The 20,717-nt window shown below is 46.3% G+C and overlaps 1 protein-coding gene across 5 annotated transcripts in view; it reads left to right on the plus strand.

Moving 5' to 3' along the window:
- Window positions 1-20,717, plus strand: part of RNF111 (ring finger protein 111) — a 135,170-nt gene that overhangs the window by 69,811 nt on the left and 44,642 nt on the right. For all 5 annotated transcript variants that reach the window (XM_082254321.1, XM_082254322.1, XM_082254323.1 and 2 more), the window contains exon 4: window positions 20,518-20,681. In XM_082254321.1, the coding sequence (XP_082110447.1) occupies window positions 20,518-20,681 (164 nt within the window). The remainder of the gene's footprint in view (window positions 1-20,517; window positions 20,682-20,717) is intronic.

The raw sequence follows: 20,717 nt of genomic DNA on the forward strand, positions 1-20,717 counted from the left end.
CGGCTAAAGTGCCCCTGGTCAGTCCCCCTGTATGAGCCCCGGCTAAAGTGCCCCTGGTCAGTCCCCCTGTATGAGCCCCGGTTAAAGTGCCCCTGGTCAGTCCCCCTGTATGAGCCCCGGTTAAAGTGCCCCTGGTCAGTCCCCCTTTAATGTGCCCCGATAAGAGCTGTGTTTGTGTTCTCTAATCAGACAATATTCCTATATATATATATACATACATACATACATACATACAGTATAAAATGCCAGTTTCACAGAGTGAGACGCCTCCTACTCTTTCTCTCTCTCTACTTATCTGCTATGTAACCCCAATGCTGTACACAGAGCCTATGTGTGCTGCTGAGCAGATAACTTCTACTGTCTGATTGGTAGGTGGGAGTGGTTTATGCTAAGTACCCACAGAACTGCAGAGCTCATCACATGCTGAAGTGCAATGCTTTATTTATTCGTTTCTAATATATATATATATATTGTGCAGAATGAAATGCAAAGTCTTTAATATATATGTGCATTATGAAGTACATTGAATACAACATTTTAAATGGCTTTTATTGTTCATTACAGAATTCATCACCGTATTGTGAAAAGGCAGTTGTTATGGGCTGGCAGCGGTGACTGCCGGCTATTCACTCAGATAAGGCTGTGGTTTGCCACCCACAGTTTGGAAAGTCCTGCCGTTTCGGCAGTCCCCCTAAAGAATGGGGTCTGCCCGGCTTCGGCTGGGTGGACCTAAGTGAGTACATCAGTCCCTGCCCTAACTGACTGACTAGGGCGGGGCGAAATCTCAACGCTCCCAACGGCTGTCCGTGGGGCACATGTGCAGTAGCGCAATTCCACGGACACAGGGACACTGGACGCAGACACTTGGATTTTATTATTATAGATAACTGGTACACAGGGTGGCATTTGTGTGATTTAGAGCAGACCTAAACCTGTTTTTTGACCTAGTCTTTTTTTCCCCATCCTCCTTACTGTATTCTAAATTTCTGGTATTTCTTTCAGTGCTCAGCTGTAGCATACAGCAGGATGTGTGCAGGCAGAGAGGATAGATTGCCGCACTCACTGCCCCTATGTAGCCAGTCAGTAGCACTTCTGCACTTTAATGTCACTCTGCATGTATGTCACAGTGCGTTGCAAGAATCTGTGGTCTGTCCATGCAGGACAAAGCAGGTTTACTTATGTCATCCTTCCTTTTTCTTCCTACACCAACGTGTTATAAAGAAGCACCATGTAAGCTCCAAGACGCTCTGGTTAGAACAGATTGAAGCCTGCCAGATTGCTTTTCTCCTGGTGGCTTAACAGAGTCATGGATCTGACACATCCCACTTCTCTCTGCATTCCTCTTTGTTTATTTCAAGCAGTTCATGGAAGCCAGAGACAGTCACTCCCTAGCAAAGCAGTCATAGCCCCATCCTACATCACAGCAGCATTACAGGTCACCTAGGAAGATGATACCAGGCACTACATGTACTTTGTCCCATCAGGAGCTGAACTTTGTTAAAATATGATACTACTTTGAGAGACTAAAATGTAGCTCTGCATTGATTCAGGCCCTGGTTCACACTGATGTGAATTCAGATGCATTTCTGAATGAGAGGCATCGCAGGACAAATGGAATTAACATGATTTTCTTTGGAGGTCTTTTACATGTGTTGCCAGTGCGATCCTTTTTTAAAAAGGGTTCGGTGCGATTTTGTGCTCCATAGACTTAAATGTAAATTGTAGGTGAAATGCTTATCTGTTCGAAGATAAGTTTCTGTAATGTTTGTTTTTTGTAGGTTTTTTTTTTTTTTAAATTCCTAGAGTTGGACTTGGAATTATGTGAATACCTTGTCTAAACATGCATCAGATTGGCTGATGTCCTTCTAAGGCCCCTTTCACATGTGCGGACCCATCTGGTCTGTCTGTCAATTTTTCAGGTGGACACAATTGGATCCTCATTTATCTTCTATGGAGCGACGGATGTAAACTTGCGTGTCCCTTGACACCCACCGACATCCAATGGCAGATGGGTGCTATTTTCTAGGTGGTTTGTTTACATCGACAGCCCATAGAGGAGAGCGGCCTTGTGTGTCTGTCTGCTCCACATAAGCAGAGCTGACATTTACCAGCCATCCGCCTGCTCAGTAGGGATTAGTGGAGAGATTGGAAGGGGCCTTACTGTGTGTATCTATCTTGTAACACCCATATTATATACTGGTTAATAAAATGATTCACTGAGCTTTATTTTTGGATCATACAAACATTTAAAAACCCTAGTCCTCAGCAGTCTTGTTTACCCACTTGCCATCACTTTGTCTATATAGCCATCATAAGCCATCGCTTGTCTGTAACCTTCTGAAGAATGGCTTGAAGTGAGTTAAGTGTTGGGTTGTTATTTAGTTCTTGGTAAACATCCCATCTGCTTCAGTGTTAAATGAAAGAGGCCCAGATCGTTTGGAACTTGCTATGGTATAAACAGACGGTTTGAGTACTTTCCACTGGCTCCTGAAATTTGCTTGGTGTGCAGTTTCCCCTTCACACACAAAGCAAATGAAATGAAAGCATTTAACCCATTTGCTGACAAGTGCTGGAAACCCGAACTATGCAGCTTAAGTAGAGAGGGGTGTACACTGCTGCCTACACATTTTCTATTCTACCTATATTTTCATCCAGCAATGTTACTCCTAAATAGTTTACAGTAAAAGTAGAACTTCTCCTGGATACATTGTGTAGTGGGAAGTTTCAGGGAAACCTCTCCTGTTTATACAGCTGTGTTCTCCCCCTGGGGAGTCTGTGTGGCCAGAACATATGTAATAGGAGTTCTTCATCAGTTATCTGTGCACACAATCACTTACTAAGTTTATCCCAGGAAGACATTGAATAGTGAAAATTATATATATATATATATATATATATATATATATATATATATATATATATAAGCAGCAGCTATATAGTGTATCTGAATTTATTTTTATCCATAGGAACATATAGAGTAGATCAGCTCGGTGATGAACTCCTCAATGTATGCTTATTAAAAAAAATAAAAAAAAATCAGAGTTTCTGTATGAATTACAATTACATCTGAACATGAATTGGGTACACCATGAACCTTCTCACAATGCAAGTTGGAGGGTGAAAGCAGCGGCTAATGTACAAAAACACATTTAAAAGGAAAAGTGTAAAAGTGCAGGCTTGTAAAATGTCAAAGCCGTATAGCTTTGGAACATACAGTAACCAAACATGGTAATATAACGAGTACACAATGTATTTAATAATTACAATAATGAGAAGAGCATTGAAAAGTTTATCTAGGTGGTGAAGATCTTATCCATCCAAAGCTGTTTAACCACTTGCCTACTGGGCACTTATAGCCCCTTCCTGCCCAGGCTAATTTTCAGCTTTCAGCGCTCTCACACTTTGAATGACAATTGCGCGGTCATGCTACACTTTACCCATATGAAATTTTTAACATTTTTTTCACACAAATAGAGCTTTCTTTTGGTGGTATTTAATCACCCCTGGCTTTATTTCTTACAACAAAAAAAAAAAGACAGAAAATTTTAAAGATAAAGTTTTTCTTATTTTCTGAGAGTAAATTTTGAAAATAAATTTTTTTCCTTCACTGATGTGCGCTGATGAGGCGGCACTGATATGCTGCACTGATGAGGTGGCACTTGTGGGCACTGATGAGGAGGTCCTAAATGCCGCACTGCTGGGCACTGAGAGGCGGCACTGCTGGGCACTGAGAGGCGGCACTGACGGTCGGCACTGATGGATACTGACGGGTGGCACTGATGGGCACTGACTGGCAGCACTATGGGCACTGACTGTGGGCACTGATGAGGGGCACTGATTGCGGGCACTGTGGGCAGTTGTGCCCAGAGCTGGCGATGAGAGATGATCTCATATGTTTACATATGAGATCATCTCTCATTGCACGGTCCGATCACGTGGTAAATGGCCGCTGTGATTGGCCATTCACCACGATCTGTGATTGGCTGTGTCCAAGGGACACGGCCGACACAGATTTTCCCCGATGCGCGCTCACTGGAGCACGTGGGGAGCCTGTTACTGGGAGGCCGTTTAAAGACGGCCTCCCGGAAATTCGAGTCCGCGCTGTAGCCGTACTTCGGCTATAGCGCGGGCCGGAAGTGGTTAAGGAGCCCTCTACTGGCCTCTCACAATGGCTAGAGGGACTTGCTATAGTGGAACTGAGGGTGATAGACCTTCCTGCCTGGAAGATTAAAGTTGGCAAGCAGGTAAGCTCTACCTCTTGTTTAATATGTGTACTGTGTTATCGTTACCCATAATATAAACATAACTAATATTAGGAGGAAAGTAAAGATGAAGGAACCACAAGGTTAGGTGGTATGGATACAGCATTTATAGTGACTGGATATGTCGTCCAAGGGTAAGAGGTATGCGGAGGGTAGTTGGGAAATCATTAACCAGAGCTATGCAATAGGCAGAACTTCCCGTCAAGCAGATTTAGGGTTGCAAGTATATGTGTAAGGGCACTAAGCTTGATTGTTAGTACTCAGTTATGTAAATTTCAAGTTCAAGAAATGGAGTAGGTGTGTGAGATCCACGGTGTCCATGCGGATAGGAAACCCTTGTAGAGCGTATATACGTTCCAGGGAGCAAATAAGGTTTAAGTCTGAGATTACGTAAGAGATATTAGGGGTCATTAACGATTTCCAATTTCTTGTTCTGTCTAGTTTAGCCGATAGACGTATGTGAGTTGTAAGAGTTCTAATTTCTTTGGGAATAGAATCCATGTTTAAATGCAAAAGTGCCAAGGATATGTTGGGGGAGATGGGTAGGCGAGAGAATTCAGAAATTAGTTTTAAAATTTGATTCCAGTATGAGGTAATACCACAATATATGAATCAAGGACCTCGAGGCTCCACATTGTCGCCAACAGAGTGATGGTGAAGAAGAGTACATTTTGAAAAGTCTATAGGGAGTGAGATACCACCTGTGGAGGATCTTATGATATAGTTGCCAATGATCGGAGCAGAGCGTCGCTTTGTAAGTTTGGGCTATCGCCTTTGGCCAGGTGAATTCAGGAAGGGGGGAGTCTCGTATCTCTTTCCTATTTTACAATGGTTGTGGTTTTCTGGAAGTCCTAGGTGCCTCCAATGAATTTATAGAATATGGAGATGCCTTTTATGTGTTTGTTTTTGTTTTGGTAGAATCCATAGATTGGTCGATAAAAGGAGATGTCTGCTAATATTGTAGAATTTTTGAATAGTTGACTTATTTGTATATACCCATAGTATTCTGTAGAGGGGAGTCTGTATTTGCGTTGGATTTCAGAGAAGGACAGAAGATTCCCGTTCTCTAGAAGGTCTTTTAAATGGCGTAGAACTGCCTTCACCCAGGCTGAGATATTAATGTGAGGTATAAAAATCTGGATGGAAGTAGTACGTTTTGGTGTGGATCTTTTAGTTGTAGTTTGACGGAGGAGCGAAGTGCTTGGATAGTGGCTTGTATAGCTGGAAAGGGCGATTGCAGGATCTTATGGTCTGTCAGTGCTGCTAGTAAGATGTTTTTATTCGATAAGGGTGCTAGTGACACAGCTTCCAATTGAGCCCATGTTTTGTTGAAATTTCCCCACCAAGATGTGGCTTGATCCAGAAGAGAAGCCATGTGATAATTGGAAATTTGTGGGACGGTAAGTCCCCCATGAAAAAAACAAATTTAGTGGTATGTCCTGCCAAGGGGAGGCATATCCACTGAAGACCAACTAAGGACACTGCTGCCAAATATATGGTGAAAAAAGGTTTCAATTTTTATTTCTCTAGCGCTCATCGACAGACGTAGTCCTCGGTGATACACCACCTTCGGGTTATGTTACCTCCGCAGGAGCAGGACTAGACAGGAAATTAAAAAGCTCTGGCCACACCCTAGGGGCAGTCCCAGAGGGTATATCCTCTCTCTCTCTGCCTCAGCAAATCAGTTATTTTCTGTCTAGTTAGGAGTAAGGACCTAGACACCTTGCTGGGATCTTAGGTCCTGGCAAGAATTTTTTCTTAAAGGATTTTTTTAGACCGCTTTTTCTCCAGTGTTCCTGTGAGATCTTCAAGCAAGAAAGCTGAACTGGGCGACGGGCTGGATGTTGAGATCCGGTGGTCACCCCAGTTCAGCCTACGAGCGCGTGCAGGCCATAGCTCCGCGCTGGGTCGGCCGCGACAAAGTCCCATTAAAAGGACTGAACCCGCGAGTTAAACGTCTCGCTGAAACGCCAAAGACCATGAGTCACGGCGTTCGTATCGGTCGACAGCCCTCCCGCCCCGGTGGAGAGGGGTACTGTCAGGAGTTGGTGCCCGCCTGGTTCCGGTATGGTGAGTAGTATGTTCCCCCTTTCCCCCTGACGGGTTTTGTGGTGAACGCGGGCCCCTCTCTGTATGGTAAGAAAGAGTCCTTTCTATCCTATAACATGTCACAGATCCTCCTACTTTGAGTGTGATTTTTTGTGTACAAAAAGCCAGGAGGCTTGGTTTGGGAGCTAACAATCTATTGTATACATGTTTAAAAGATGTAATCTGTGGCATTCTGGGAATCTTATGGGTTAAGTATAAGCTACCTACCAGTCAGAAGCCACGGTCATGTAGACTGCCTTCCAAATCAGATCTCCAGCTATTAGCAGGCCTCCCGAACGGCCATGCGGTCCGCCAGGGCCGATACCGCCAACCACGCCATATCCCCAGGCAGAGACAGTGTTGTGTGCCCTGCAGCACACCGCCATTCAGCAGGCCGCCGCCATTTTTTCTTGCAGGATCGCACGAGCCGCCATTTTGGCGTAGCCTCGTGTCTCCAGCATGGGGGCGGCCATGTTTGAGGTGATCCTACACCTCGTGGAGCTTGGGGGAGGCACCGGAAGGCGTGCAGAGGGGCGGAGCCGCCTCCTTTCTTCCTGGGCAGCCAGCCAAAAGACTTCCTGTTTGTCAAGACAGCGCTGTAAGCTGTTGCAGTTTAACTCTGAGCATCAAGTGGTGAGCCTGGGGGTCTATCTCTCTCTCTCTCGATCGATAGCTAGCAGGTAACACTAAGGGGCTTTTTTGTGGCGCTGGGGGTCAGAAAAGAAAAAAAAAAAAAAAAAAAGTTTTTTTTTCTTTACTTTTGAATTATATTATCCAGGAAGTAACTGGAGTTATCATGGACCCTGCCACACATATTCCCCCACCTGTTTCCCTCGAGGGGGCCTCGGGACCCGCCGGTGCACAGAGTATAGAGTCATTTACAGCAATTTTGGAGTCTATGGTGGCTCGGGTGGAGGCGGCCTGTCAGGGACGGGGGTCAAGGAAGCGACCCCCGCCTACCCCTATACTATCTGACACCTCTGACTCAGATTCAGAGATGGTCACGGCAGTTGCAGGTTCCTCTGCAAGGGTTGCTATCCCAGGTAAAGCCCCCTCAGAAAGTGAGGAGGACGCTTCTTCTCGTGCTATTATTCAGGAAGAAGCATTGGTGGACGCACTAGTTGTGGCAGTGCAAGAAACCTTAAAACTTGAGGCTTTACCGGCAGAGGCAACTGAAACAGAGATGCCTTTTGGTACTAATAAGCCCATCTAGACGGCGAAGGCTTTTCCTGTACCTAAATGTTTTGGTAATCAGATTAAAGGAGAATGGGAGCATTCTAAGTGTACCTTTACTATTTCCAAGCGTATTGCTAGACGCTATCCGTTTGAGGAATCCATCATTAAGAAATGGACGGTACCACCAATCGTGGATCCGCCTATTTCCAGGCTGAATAAAGCCACGGTTATTCCAGTGGAGGACACTTCGTCCTTTAAGGATCCGGTGGATCGAAAGATAGAAGCAGAGTCCCGCACTATCTTTTCTCTGATAGGGTCAGCATTTAGACCAGTAATCGTTATTGGTCTAGTTTCCCAGACACTTACGGAATGGGCGAAAATGGTACGCCAAGATCTTAGGGGAAAAGATATTCCCCAGGAGACATCTGATTTGATGGAACAGATTATACAAGGGCTACGGTTTATCTGTGACGCAGCCTTGGACACTACTCCCCTATTAGGGCATGCATCTAAGTTAGCAGTGATCCTCAGACGTGTGCTGTGGTTAAAATGCTGGTCAGCTGACCTAGGTTCCAAAAAGACCTTGACCAATCTCCCTTTTCAGGGGAATCGTCTATTTGGAGCCAACCTAGATGAAATCATTAAGGATGCCACTGGGGGCAAGAGCACTTTTTTGCCACAGGCTGCAAAAGCTAAGGGACCTCGCAACAAGCGAGGACCTTTCTTTACCGCCCATAAAGGGCGCCCGGCTGGTACTAGCGGGAAAGGCAAGACTCCTCCAGGAGGGTTCAAGAAGGGCTGGTCGGACAAGCAGAGGACCAACCCAGCCAAACCCGAAGTAAAGGAGTACACAGCCTGAAGGTGCGCCCCCACCCGGTTTCAGGGTGGGGGGACGTTTTCACCGGTATTCAGGACATTAGATCGAGCATCAACCACTACTACCGGTGCGATTCTTCCCTTCCAACATTTAAGTACCACAGGAAGCGGTAGTTACCGTTCCCTGAAAAGATCTTTTCCTTTACCTTTTCCTAAGATTAGTCCCGATACCTCACAGGAATCGGATCTGGTTGACCAGATAGGCCAAGTAGCCTCTAGTCGGGTGACTTCGGTCCCTGAGGTTCAACCAGAAAAGATCACCTTTCCTGATAACTATCAGGTATCTGATAAATGTGTGGGAACAGAAAACGACCAGACTTTCTCGGATGGTCGGGGCCAGATAGCTCTAGGGACGCCTGGTTCAGATCCAATCAGCGCCAGTGGTCCTAGAAATTCTAGGCTGGCCTCCTCAAGCCGGCCTGGCCGACTTGGACATGTTAGTCGCAGACGTTCCGTGGGAACTTCGTCTCAGGGAGTGTCTGTGGTCTCTAGGACCAATTTACCTTCGTGCTTTACAGTCGCTGGTTTTAATGGCCTGGCCATTGAGACCCAAGTACTGAAGGACAGAGGTTTGTCTACTTCAGTCATTCCTACCCTTATTAAAGCAAGGAAAGCGACTTCCATCAAAGTCTATTATCACACATGGAAGACTTATATTGCGTGGTGCGAATCTTTAGGATTTCCTCCACGTACCTATTCGGTGACTCGAATATTGGCCTTTTTGCAACAAGGGGTTGAGCAGAAGCTAGCCTTGAGCACCATCAAGGGTCAAGTTTCAGCATTAGCAATCTTCTTTCAGAAGCCTTTAGCTACCAAATCCTTGGTGCGGAATTTCATCCAGGGGGTGCGGCACCTGGCTCCTCCAGTCCGCGCGCCCTTACCGCCCTGGGATCTTAATTTGGTTTTGTCGGTTCTACAGAAACCTCCCTTTGAAAACATCAGGGAGATTCCCTTGCTTACTCTATCCCAGAAGGTGGCCTTCTTGGTGGCTATTACTTCTGCTCGCAGGGTGTCAGAACTGGCTGCATTATCATGCCAGTCACCATACCTAGTGATTCATAGGGATAAGGTAGTACTTCATCCTAAGCCATCTTTTCTTCCCAAGGTGGTTTCAGATTTTCATCTGAATGAAGATATTGTACTACCTTCCTTGTGTCCTCAGCCCAAGCATCATCGGGAACATGCGTTGCATTCCTTAGATGTGGTTCGGGCAATCAGGGTATACCTGAAATCTACGGAATCATTCCGTAAGACGGATTCACTTTTTGTGATCACGGATGGCCCCAGAAAGGGTTTGCCTGCATCTGCCGCGACCATTGCCAAATGGATTAGACAAACGGTGGTACAGGCTTATTCTATTAAGGGTCAGAGTCCTCCGTTCCCTGTTAGGGCGCACTCCACTCGAGCGCTCAGTACTTCCTGGGCCTTTCGCCATCAGGCGTCAGTGGTCCAGGTATGTAAGGCGGCCACCTGGTCGTCGGTACATACCTTTACAAAATTCTATAAAATTGATGTGACGGCATCGGCGGATGCCTCATTTGGCCGCAAGGTTTTGCAGGCCGCAATTTGAGGAGACCGGTGGTCTACCTCGAGGGTTTTTTTCTGTTTGAAAAAAAAAAAAAAAAATTGTTTTCTCTTTTTTTGGTTGAGTCTCATCATTAAGGATGAGCATTGTAAACTTCTAGTTGGCACCGGTTGGGCCTTCTAGATTGGGATTTGATTTCCATTTTCCCACCCCTCAGTTGTGATACTGCTCTGGGACGTCCCGAAGGTGGTGTATCACCGAGGACTACGTCTGTCGATGAGCGCTAGAGAAAAATGGATTTTTGTAAAATCTTACCGTAAAATCCTTTTCTCTTAGCTCATCGACAGACGTAGTCCCCGCCCCTCTGTTTTGGAGTTGGGTTGGGTTAAATTCTCTAAGCACTGCTTTTTCACATAACTGATTTGCTGAGGCAGAGAGAGAGAGGATATACCCTCTGGGACTGCCCCTAGGGTGTGGCCAGAGCTTTTTAATTTCCTGTCTAGTCCTGCTCCTGCGGAGGTAACATAACCCGAAGGTGGTGTATCACCGAGGACTACGTCTGTCGATGAGCTAAGAGAAAAGGATTTTACGGTAAGATTTTACAAAAATCCATTTTTAGGCACTTGTGCCTGTGCAGAGAAAAAAGTTTACAGAGGTAATCAAGGACACACTGTACAATAACATATTAAAACATGTTAAAAGAGTGGCACCCCGTACAAGGGGCAAGAAGCATGCAACAGATACAATGGAAATGCTGATACAGTGAGCCGAGAAGCTCCCACGTCTGTTGACGTATTGGTGAGATGTATACCTCAGCTGATATGCTAGGACCATGTATAAGTTGAACACAACGCCAGGCAGATATCGACAGGGGAGTCGGTATATGTGCCTGGTGGTGTGTGTGGACTAACTAAGGATGCATCCAATATAGTTTCCCTAGGAGTACTCCTGTGAGAACAGAACCTGGCACCTTGTGAATTGTCCCTTGAGTATATGGACAGTAATTTATTTATTAGTGACAGTAGTCCTCTATGAAGGGGGGGCCGGGATGACTGTTTGCTCCAAGAGGAGGAAAAAAACACAGGAGATCCCACCGGGATATAGCAGGGGGATGAGAGGAAAGATAATGTCGTGGGGGCTCCAGAGCCGGTTCCAGTGTAGAAAGGAATACCAAGTATAAAATGTCAGATAAGCGGCCCAGCCATACTGAATGTGGAGATCACAAGGAGATGATGTGTCGCGGGAAGGGAGGCACAGTTTACCTGGGTGTATCATTTATCTATGGACACCGGATGGAGGTTCTTGTCCTAACCTCGTGTAAGTCCAGGGCTCTGTCCAGGTCCCGTTATTCTGCACTGCCCGGTTCGGTGTTCGGCTGCGGCGTTCAACCCTCACTAGAGCTACCGCGGCATAAGGACTTTCACTTCCTGGACGGAGTGACCGACGTCACTTCCGATAGCCGAGTCCTTCGGGCGCTTAAAGGGGAACAGCCGTAATACACCTCCTAAGGAGTCGTGGATACTCGGGCTGAGTTTGCAGAAGGGGGGACCCTAAGGTGCGGGGTGCCACAACGCCACACGCTGACGCGTTTCACCGACAGGCAAGTCGGTTTCCTCAGAGCTCTACGGTAAGTCCCCCGTTGAGGGGTGTTTTAGTTAGGATACCAAAGGCAGTTCTTGTTTTTTTTTCCCTTTCCATATAAATTGCGTGAGTTGGGCCTGTAATTTGGGGAATTAGTTATAGGGGAAAGGGATAGGAATGGTACTAAATAAAGAGATAAAGTAATTTCGTAAGAGTCACCATCTTGAAGGCTGCTTTTCTGCCAATCACTGATAATTCCATGGGCATTAGTTTGCTCAGTTCTGCCGGAAAATTTTCCAAAAAGTATTTATAAATTAAAGCAAATACAGTACTTTTGCAAATGTTGAGGGAATAGATACCAAGGTATTTTATATAGTGGAATGCCCATTAGAATGATACTTTGGACTGTATTTTATTTTGGAGATGAAGGGGGATATTTAGGCCTAGTATGTGTGACTTGGTTTCATTGATTTTATAGTAGGAAATCTTCCCAAATTGTAATAGGAGTAATTTCACCTCTAATATGGATTTTAGTGAATTTGATAAAGTGAGTAGTACATTGTCTGCAAAGAGGCCTAGCATCTTATCTATAGAACCTTTTTGGGTTCCTTTTTATATATGGTGAATTCCTGACCAAGTGTGCTAGGGGTTCAATCGCAAGGACGAATATCAGTGGCGATAATGGGCACGTACCATTCATAATGTCAAACAGTTAAGAGCGTTCTGGATATGTAAACTTTGGCCGTAGGGTGCGTATATAGTGCCATAATGGCAGTTAGGATGAGGCCCTGAAGGCCCAATTTGTGGAGAACGGCCTTGAGATACCCCCAGTGCATTCAGTCAAATGCCTTTTCGGCGTCTAGAGCCAAGTGTTTTTTGAATTTCAATGTGTTTAAGGATAAGAAGCATTCATCTAGTGGCAATCCGGTGCCTGGCGCCCCTTTAGGAATCCCACATGATCAGGGTGTGGAACTCTAACCGAGATCCTGAACTGCCATGGTGACATTGTTAATCATAGCTGACATGTCATAGTGTAAGGACTCTTAAAGGGATAGTAACATCTCTTTTAGATCTGCCACTGTTGCAGGTTGGGCTGAGGAGGGGTAGTCTTCCATTGGTCTCACCGCCTGTGAGGCAGTTTGTAGTCTTAATAGAGATTGTGCACTGTCACTCCCCTGGTCCTGTCTGGATTTTTTCTGTTTTGTAGGGCTGCGAGTTGTTGGGGATTCAGGGGGTGATGACTCAGTGTGATGAAGTAGCTTCGGTGGTGTGAGTCATCCCTGAGCCTCTGTTTTCCCCTCCTGTGTGTCCGGCCTGCCTCATGGGGAAAGAAGCTTCTGCCGCCATGTTGGAGAGGCCTGGATCCCACTGGCATCCGTCATCTTCTGCGGACCAGATGGGGCATTTCTCCGTTTGGATATGGTCTGTGGTTGCTGGAGAGGTAATTTGTGCAGTTGACGGTGGTTAGAAATCACTCCCAACGCTCGACTCTGTCGCTTTCGGAGCTCTCCTACAACGCGTCTATGCAGTCCTGTGGCCTGCCACGCCCCCCATAAAGTATTACTTTTAAAGCCAAGTTTGCAATATTGTTTTTATTGCTAACTCTCATTGGTTCAGCTTGGCACAATGTACCAGAGGGGCTACTGAGCAAGCTCACAATCACTTTGGTAGTTTGCACTACAGTGATATAGTCGTGATCTTCCGAGTCCTGGGCAGGGCTAGTAGTCACTTGGAACTGCTGCCATTCAGAGAATGCATTTGTTAAATGAATACAATGCATTCCCTGGCTTGATGAGGTTGAAAAGAGGGGAGCTGTAATCAACCTGCAGAGAGGAAGTGACTTGGAACAGGACCCAGAAGATCACCGCTATCAATTTAGTATTGTCTACTACTATAGTGTTTTCTCTATCGTCCATCGACACACACAGCCTCCTCTTCATGAGCTGAGTGAGTTATGCTGCCACCTGCAGGAGTAGTCTAGGCAGTACGTTAGTACAAAACTTTTAACATCTACACGCCCACGGGGCTGCCCCTCCAGGCATAACCCCCACTGTCACAGCCCAGCACATCAGTTTTTCTGTCTAGAGGAGGAGTAGGACCTAGGTTTCCTGCTGGGACTCCGGTCTCAGTTTTTTGTATTCTTTTCAGAATATTTTCTTTATTTCTCTTTTACTAGCTAGTGTTAAGGGAAGAATTTTCCTGGTGATCTACAAGCAACGATGCTGGCTGGGTCTTCGCACTGTATAATCACCGGGACGCGACGACCTGTAACGCCCTGAGTCACAGCGTACCCCTTGGCTGGCAGCACCCCCACTTCGGGTGGGAGGAAGTCTGCCCGGAGCGGAGCCCACCCGGTCCATGGTATGGTGAGTAAATGTGCCCCCCTTTCCGCTGCTGGCCTTGGGGGGATGTGGGCCCTCTCCTGGGGATAATGGGATTTGTGCCTCCCAAGAGACCCCCCTAGCCTGCCCGGTCTGTGTGTCCTAACCCACCCCCCTCCCCTGTCCCTGTGGTGGCTGTGTGTCTGGAGTGACTGTCGTCCTGGGGGGGGGGGGGTGACATGGTACCTTGGGCTTGCTGGTCTCTGTTGTGGTTCCTGAGGCCTTCATGTGTTGGTCTCTGGCCGCATGGCTCGCCGTGGGCGCCGCCATCCTAAATGTGGGCAATGTGAATTTTTCCCCATAGAACATGGGGAAAAATAGAAAATGGGGCAGCCATTTTCCCTGAAGCTTCCCATTGATATGTATGGGCATCCATCTTTGTGTAGCCCCTGTGCTATGCTGAGCAGCGTGACCTACCTCAGGCGACATTACTTCCTGTGTTTTTGTTTCCTGCTGCTAGCTGAGCGGGGTCCCTCCTTTTCTGCTCACAAGCATTTTTTTCATGCCTCCGGTGGGGGGGGGGGGGGGGTAAAAGCCGTTCAGAGCTTCCGGAGGAGCTAAAAAGCATTGGGTCAAGCCCAAGGCCGGTTAGTCCGGTGCTGCTAAGTCCTCTTCAGCATGAAGGGGCGCTCTCATCCGTCTCAGGGGTGGGGGGACATCTGCACTTCTTTTAGGAACCCTGGACTTCCTTCATTTAGGATAATTGGGTTCGCAAATTGATTTCTGGTCCTGGCCAGGGGACAGATTCTTTCAGGCAAATCTTTGCCTGTCTCCGTAGCGTTTGAAGGATCTGCGGGAGGCTGTGCGAGATCTCCTGCCTCAAGGGGTTATTGGGAACACTCTTAAGGTTTCTATTCAAACCTGTTCATGATGCCCAGAAAGGAGGGCAAGGTGCGTCCAATCTTGGACCTCAAGGCTCTGAACCGCTTTGTGCGGGTGCAGAAGTTTCGAATGGAGTCCATTCGGTCAGTGGGGGCATCATTGAATCAGGGATTTTCTGGCCTCCATCGATCTCAAAGATGAGTATCTCCCCATATTTGAGGGACAATAGCGTTTCCTCCGCTTTGCGATGGCAGAGGAGCACTTTCATTTTGTGGTGTTACCCTTTGGTCTTGCCTCTGCTCCCAGAGTATTTACCAAGGTCTTCTCCCCTGTGCTGGCCTTGTTACGTCAACGAGGTATCTCCATTGTAGAATATCTGGGTGATCTCCTGTTGCAAGCAGGCTCCCATTCGGATCTGCTGGACAATGTCTCGATCACCATTCAGACCCTTCAAGAATTCGGGTGGACGATCAATTTCCATAAATCTGCCCTGACGACGTACGTGCGAGTCACTTATCTGGGGCTGATCCTCGACTCTGCTCTGGCGAGGGTCTTTCTTCCCTTGAACAAGCTTCAGAAGTTGCAAAGGGCGGTCCTGTTGCTGATGGAGACCGATCGGTCCTCCTTGCGGGCCTGTATGAGGGCCCTGGGTCTAATTGTCTTGACCTTCGAAGCGGTCCATTTAGCTCAGACCGTTGCAGAAGGATATTCTGACAAAATTAAACAGGGATCATTGGTCATTGGACCTGAAGATTCGGTTGAGCCATCTCATGAAGTCTGCTCTCTTGGTGGCTCCAGTCACCTGTCCTGTGCCTGGACAAGTCCTTACTGCCGGTGTTTTGGACGGTGGTCACCACGGACGCCAGTCTGTCAGGCTGGGGTGGAGTGCTGGGGAAGCTCTGTGCCCAGGGGACTTGGGCGCCGGAAAAGTCTTACTTGCCGATAGATGTTCTGGAGCTGAGAGCAATCGAGCTCTGCCTGCTTCACTTGACGAGTCGGCTACGTGGCTCTCCGGTTCGGGCTCAGTAGGACAATGCCACTGCCGTGGCTTACATCAATCATCAAGGGGGCACCAGGAGGTGGCCGAGATTCTATTGTGGGCGGAAAACACAATGTTCCGGCTCTTTCCGTAGTCCACGTCTCGGGTGTGGAGAATTGGCAAGAGGATTACCTGAGTCGTCAGATGTTGAATCAAGGGGAGGTGTTTCATCTCCTGTTTGCCCAGTGGGGTACTTCGGAGGTGGATCTGTTTGCATCCTGCCTCAACAGGAAGGTTCAGCATTTTATGGCCAGGTCTCGGAATTCTCTGGCTGACGCCACAGATGCGCTCTGGTGGCTCCTTGAAATCCGTATCGCCTGATCTTTGCCTTCTCTCTGCTCGTTCTTCTGCCAAGGTTTCTTCGCCGGGTGGCAATGAAAGGCGTTGCGGTCATTCTGGTGGCACCAGACTGGCCTCGGCAGTCCTGGTACGCAGAACTGTTAAAAATGGTCGTGGATCCTCCATGGCGTCTTCCTCTGCGGGAAGATCTACTACCTCAAGGGCCGATCTTCCATCCTGCTTTACGGTCGCTGGCTTTAACGGCTTGGCTATTGAAAGCAAGGTGTTGAGGGATAGAGCTCTCTCTGATTCGGTGATTCCTACCCTTTTGAAGCCCAGGAAGTCGACACCTAGGAAGATCTATCATCGTACGTGGAAATCGTACATTTCATGGTGTGAATCCCTGCAGCTACACCCTCACTTGTTCTCTATAGGTAGGATTTTGGCCTCCTTACAAAAAGGGGTTGAGCAGTGCTTGGTGTTGGGTACTATCAAGGGCCAGGTGTTGGCTTTGGCTATTTACTTCCAACGTCCGTTGGCTACTAATGGTTTGTTTCGCACTTTCATTCAGGGGGTGCGTCATCTGGCTCCTCTGGAGATCCCAGTTACCGCCGTGGGATCTTAATCTGGTTTTGTCTGTTCTTCAGAAGCCTCCTTTTGAGAATGTTGGGGAGATTTCTCTGCTTTCTTTGTCACAGAAGGTTGCCTTCCTAGTGGCTATCACTTCTGCTCGAGGAGTCTGAGTTGGCGGTGCTGTCCTGTCATTCGCCTCATTTGGTGGTCAACAGGGATAAAGTGGTCCTCCAACCTAATCCGTCTTTTTTTCCTAAGGTGGTGTTGGATTTCCACCTGAATGAAGAAATTGTGTTGCCTTGTGTCCTAAGTCTAAACATCCCAAAGAAGTTCCCTTGCACTCTCTTGATGTAGTTTGGGCAATAAGGGTCTATCTGACGGTTACGGAGTCCTTCAGGAAGTTTGACTTTGTCCTTTTGGACGGTCCTCGCAAAGGTTTGGCTGTGTCCGCTGCTACCATTTTGAGATGGATCAGGCAGATGGTTGTTCAGGCTTATTCAATCAAGGGTCAGGCTCCTCCTTTTCCTGTGAAAGTCGCATTCTACTAGAGCGCTGAGTGCCTCTTGGGCTTTTCGCCATCAGGCCTCTGTACAAGTTTGTAAGGCAGCAACTTGGTCGTCTGTGCACACCTTTACATAATTTGGTTGTCTGTGCTCACTGTTACAAAATTTGGTTGCAGATGGGGGAAGCCATTCCCTCCTGGAGAAGACGGTAATTATTGCTAGCGTCTATAGTCGTGATAATTGCAGTAGAATACTGCAGGCTAGTTGTACCCAATTTGATAGATCGAATGATTTGTTATATTCAGCCTGCCCATTAACAGTTCGAATCTCGGTTCTTGCTGAACCAGCATAGATTCGAACTTTGTATGGCTGGCCTGAGCCTAGGTTCTAAAGTGCTCCAATACCACAATTGATTTGAAGACTAATGCTGCAGGTATTTACATGCACAACAAGGTGTTGGCTTAGAAATGTTATTGGCCAAGTTAGATTTATCTTAAAGCTGAAATCCAGGTAAAAAAAAAAAAAAAAAAAGTTTTAGCCCTCAGTGTCACTTGTTATTTGAGGCAAATCCGCTAAGTGCACAGATGAAACCCATTCATGTTAGAAGTTTTACATGTTAAAGGTTTCAAGTAGCTCTCCCTCCAGTTCTGAGACTTACACAGCTCTGCCCTATACCAATCTCCAGCAAGGACCTGATTTATCTCTGCTGCACTTTTACTTACAGGCCCCCTTACCATCTTCACTCTGTGACTTAACAGTGAAAGGAGACGCAATAAAACACTGATGAGCTCCTCGCTCTGTTACTTCTGTTAATTTGCTTGCTCTCCCCTCTTTTATTGCAGCACTCTGCATTTGCTTCTTTTTTCTCACCCCTCTCTGAGCTGTGCTGTACAGACTGTACAGGAACTACAAGAGACTGATACCAGTGAAACACAGAATATTACATTGGTTGTAATTAAAAACATTTTCTAAATATAATTGTATAGCTGCGTTAAGAGGTGTGTGGATTTTTTTATTTTTTGTGTCTATCTACAGTTTAGCTGTGGCATTTGAGAAGCTCTTTTAGTCTGATAGAAAGTCTTCTAGCTAAAACCAGCCCTACGGTACAGCTAAACTTTACCAGGCCCCAAGTTTGATTGTTCCAAATACACCCCCCCCCCCCCCCCCCCAGTCTGCACTTCACACTGTGCTTTAAAATAGGTGTTCCCAGGCACACTTGTGTTATCCAGACCACAGTGATCACTGCTTCTGAGCTCCATCATCTATGGAGAGTTCTGTGCTCACGCACTGAAGTGAACCGTTCTAGACCAAAAGAGAATCATGGCTGAAACCACCTCTTCTTCCAAGTAGTCCCAAGCGCAGTAAGCTCACCGTTCCCAGGCATGGTATGGATCATTCACAATGCACAAAAGAACCGGACCAAGGGGGTAAAGGTTTTTAAATACAACCAATGTAATATTCTGTGTTTCACTGGTATCCGTCTCTTGTAGTTCCTATACAGTTCTGTACAGCTCAGAGAGGGGTGAGAAAAAAGCACAAAAAGCAAATTCAAGAGTGTTGCAGTAAAAGAGAGGAGAGCAAGCAAAGTATCAGCGAGGAGCTCATCCGTGTTTTATTGCTTCTCCTTTCACTGTTCAGTCACAGGGTGAAGATGGTGAGGGAGACCTGTAAATAAAAGTACCAGGCATTGTAAAACTGCCAATTTGAGTGCACCCTTAGTGCCGGTTCACACTGATCCGACTTGTCAGGCGACCAAGTCGCCTGACAAGTAGCTATCAATGCTGTGCAATGGAACCATTCTAATCAGAGTGACTCAAGTCGCTCCGACTTAGAAAAAGGTTCCTGCACAATTTTTTTGCAAAGTCGAAGCGACTTGCATTGACTTCCATTATGAGAAGTCGTTGCAAGCCGTGCCGAAGTCCTGCTGCATGGGCGACTTCATTAGTCGCCCGAAGTTGGGGGGACTTCGAGTCGGATCAGTGTGAACTGACTCTTAGACTTGTGCTAAATAATAGGGAAGCAGTAAAGTTACAGTATGTTCTTTTGCAATACTGCATAGTTTGTATACTGTATGTACTGGTTAAATGTGGTTGCAAACACCTATATTACTACAAATTATACAAGGGAAGTGACTTTTTATGTCTTTAAATGTAAACTCCAAATTTAACCAAAACTTTATAGCTTCTATCTGGGAAGATAAAAGAAACAAGTTATGCGCACGTTTAGGTAACCTTTTCTAGTCTAGTATGTTGTATTTCAGTTTATTAATTTCCTTTTTTTTTTGTGCTAGTGTTGCATATTCATAATATTTGCAGTGTGTTTTCCACATTATCTGGTGACTGATGGGGAGATTCCTTTGTGTTAGGATCCAAAGGATACAAGTTATTTTGTATGGCGCTTAGATCTTCCTTCAGTGACATGCAAAGGAGATAGGCAAGCCACACACAAATGTGGCATGTTTTAATCTTTTGGGAACTGTTCAGATGATAGCCAGTCCTAAAGTTCTTCTTTAAACTCTGAAAACATCTTTTAATATAAAGCTGACTAAGGCAAAGTTTTTTTTTTTTTTTCTTTCTTTTTTTAAGTTTTGGATAGAGTGAAGATTTGGAACTCCTGTCTGTGTTTTATTGCTTTCTGTGCCCCTATTTAAGGAGATTACCTTTTCTATTTGTCCTCTTTGCCATTTTTATTAAAAGGAAAGAAAATCCCAAATTTTGGGTTGTCCCCAGAAGAGTAATAAAGGGGAAATCTTACAATGGGGACACTATTTCTGGTGACCCAAGATATTCCTTTAATTTGCAAGGATGGCTATGGGACAGGAAGTGAGGGGAAATCTCCGAATTGGGACAGGGGTCCATTTCTCTATCCAAAAATGAAAAAAAAACTCTGCCTATAGTTCTTCTTTAAGCTCTCTTTCACATGAGCGGACTCCTCCAGGAGGAGGAGAAACTGTCCCCTGATCCCTGCTGAGCAGGTGGATGGCTTGTCCATTTCTGCTCCACTTATACAGAGACACAGCCCGCTGTCCTCTATGGGCAGTCAGATTTAAATGGACCACCTGTCCATTTACACCAGATGGCCATTTGATCCGCTAGACAATGTTTTTATCAGATTGGATGTCGGCGGATTTCTGTTGGCACCCGCCACTTCATATAGGGCAATGGATGGTCCTATCTGGTTCGCCTAAAAAAATGATAAGCGGACCCGACCAGTCCGCCCCTGTGAAAGAGGCCCAACACATACTAAAAACTTGCTTAATAGTAAACAAAATTGTATGATTTATTGTACAAAGTGGATCCCTGCACACTGAATTCACTTATTTTTTTGCCATTGGAATGGACTTCCACTTCGAATGCTTATGTTGTGAAATTCGTTTCCAGAGAATGAACGATCATTTCATATTCCTTTATAGATCTCGTTCCACGCTTGGACACTCTCGATCTCACTGGGGCCAAAGTTCGAATTCGCAGACTGGAAGAACCCAGGAGCACAGAAGTCGCAGTCGGGTCTCCACTGTCATACAGCCACTTAGACAAAGTGCAACTGAAGTTGTGGACCTGACTGTAGATGAAGATGGTACGTTTGGCATACATGTGTTTGGAAATCACCAGG

This window comes from Pelophylax lessonae, assembly GCF_965119305.1.
Source record: "Pelophylax lessonae genome assembly, chromosome: 4".
Lineage (NCBI taxonomy): Eukaryota > Metazoa > Chordata > Amphibia > Anura > Ranidae > Pelophylax > Pelophylax lessonae.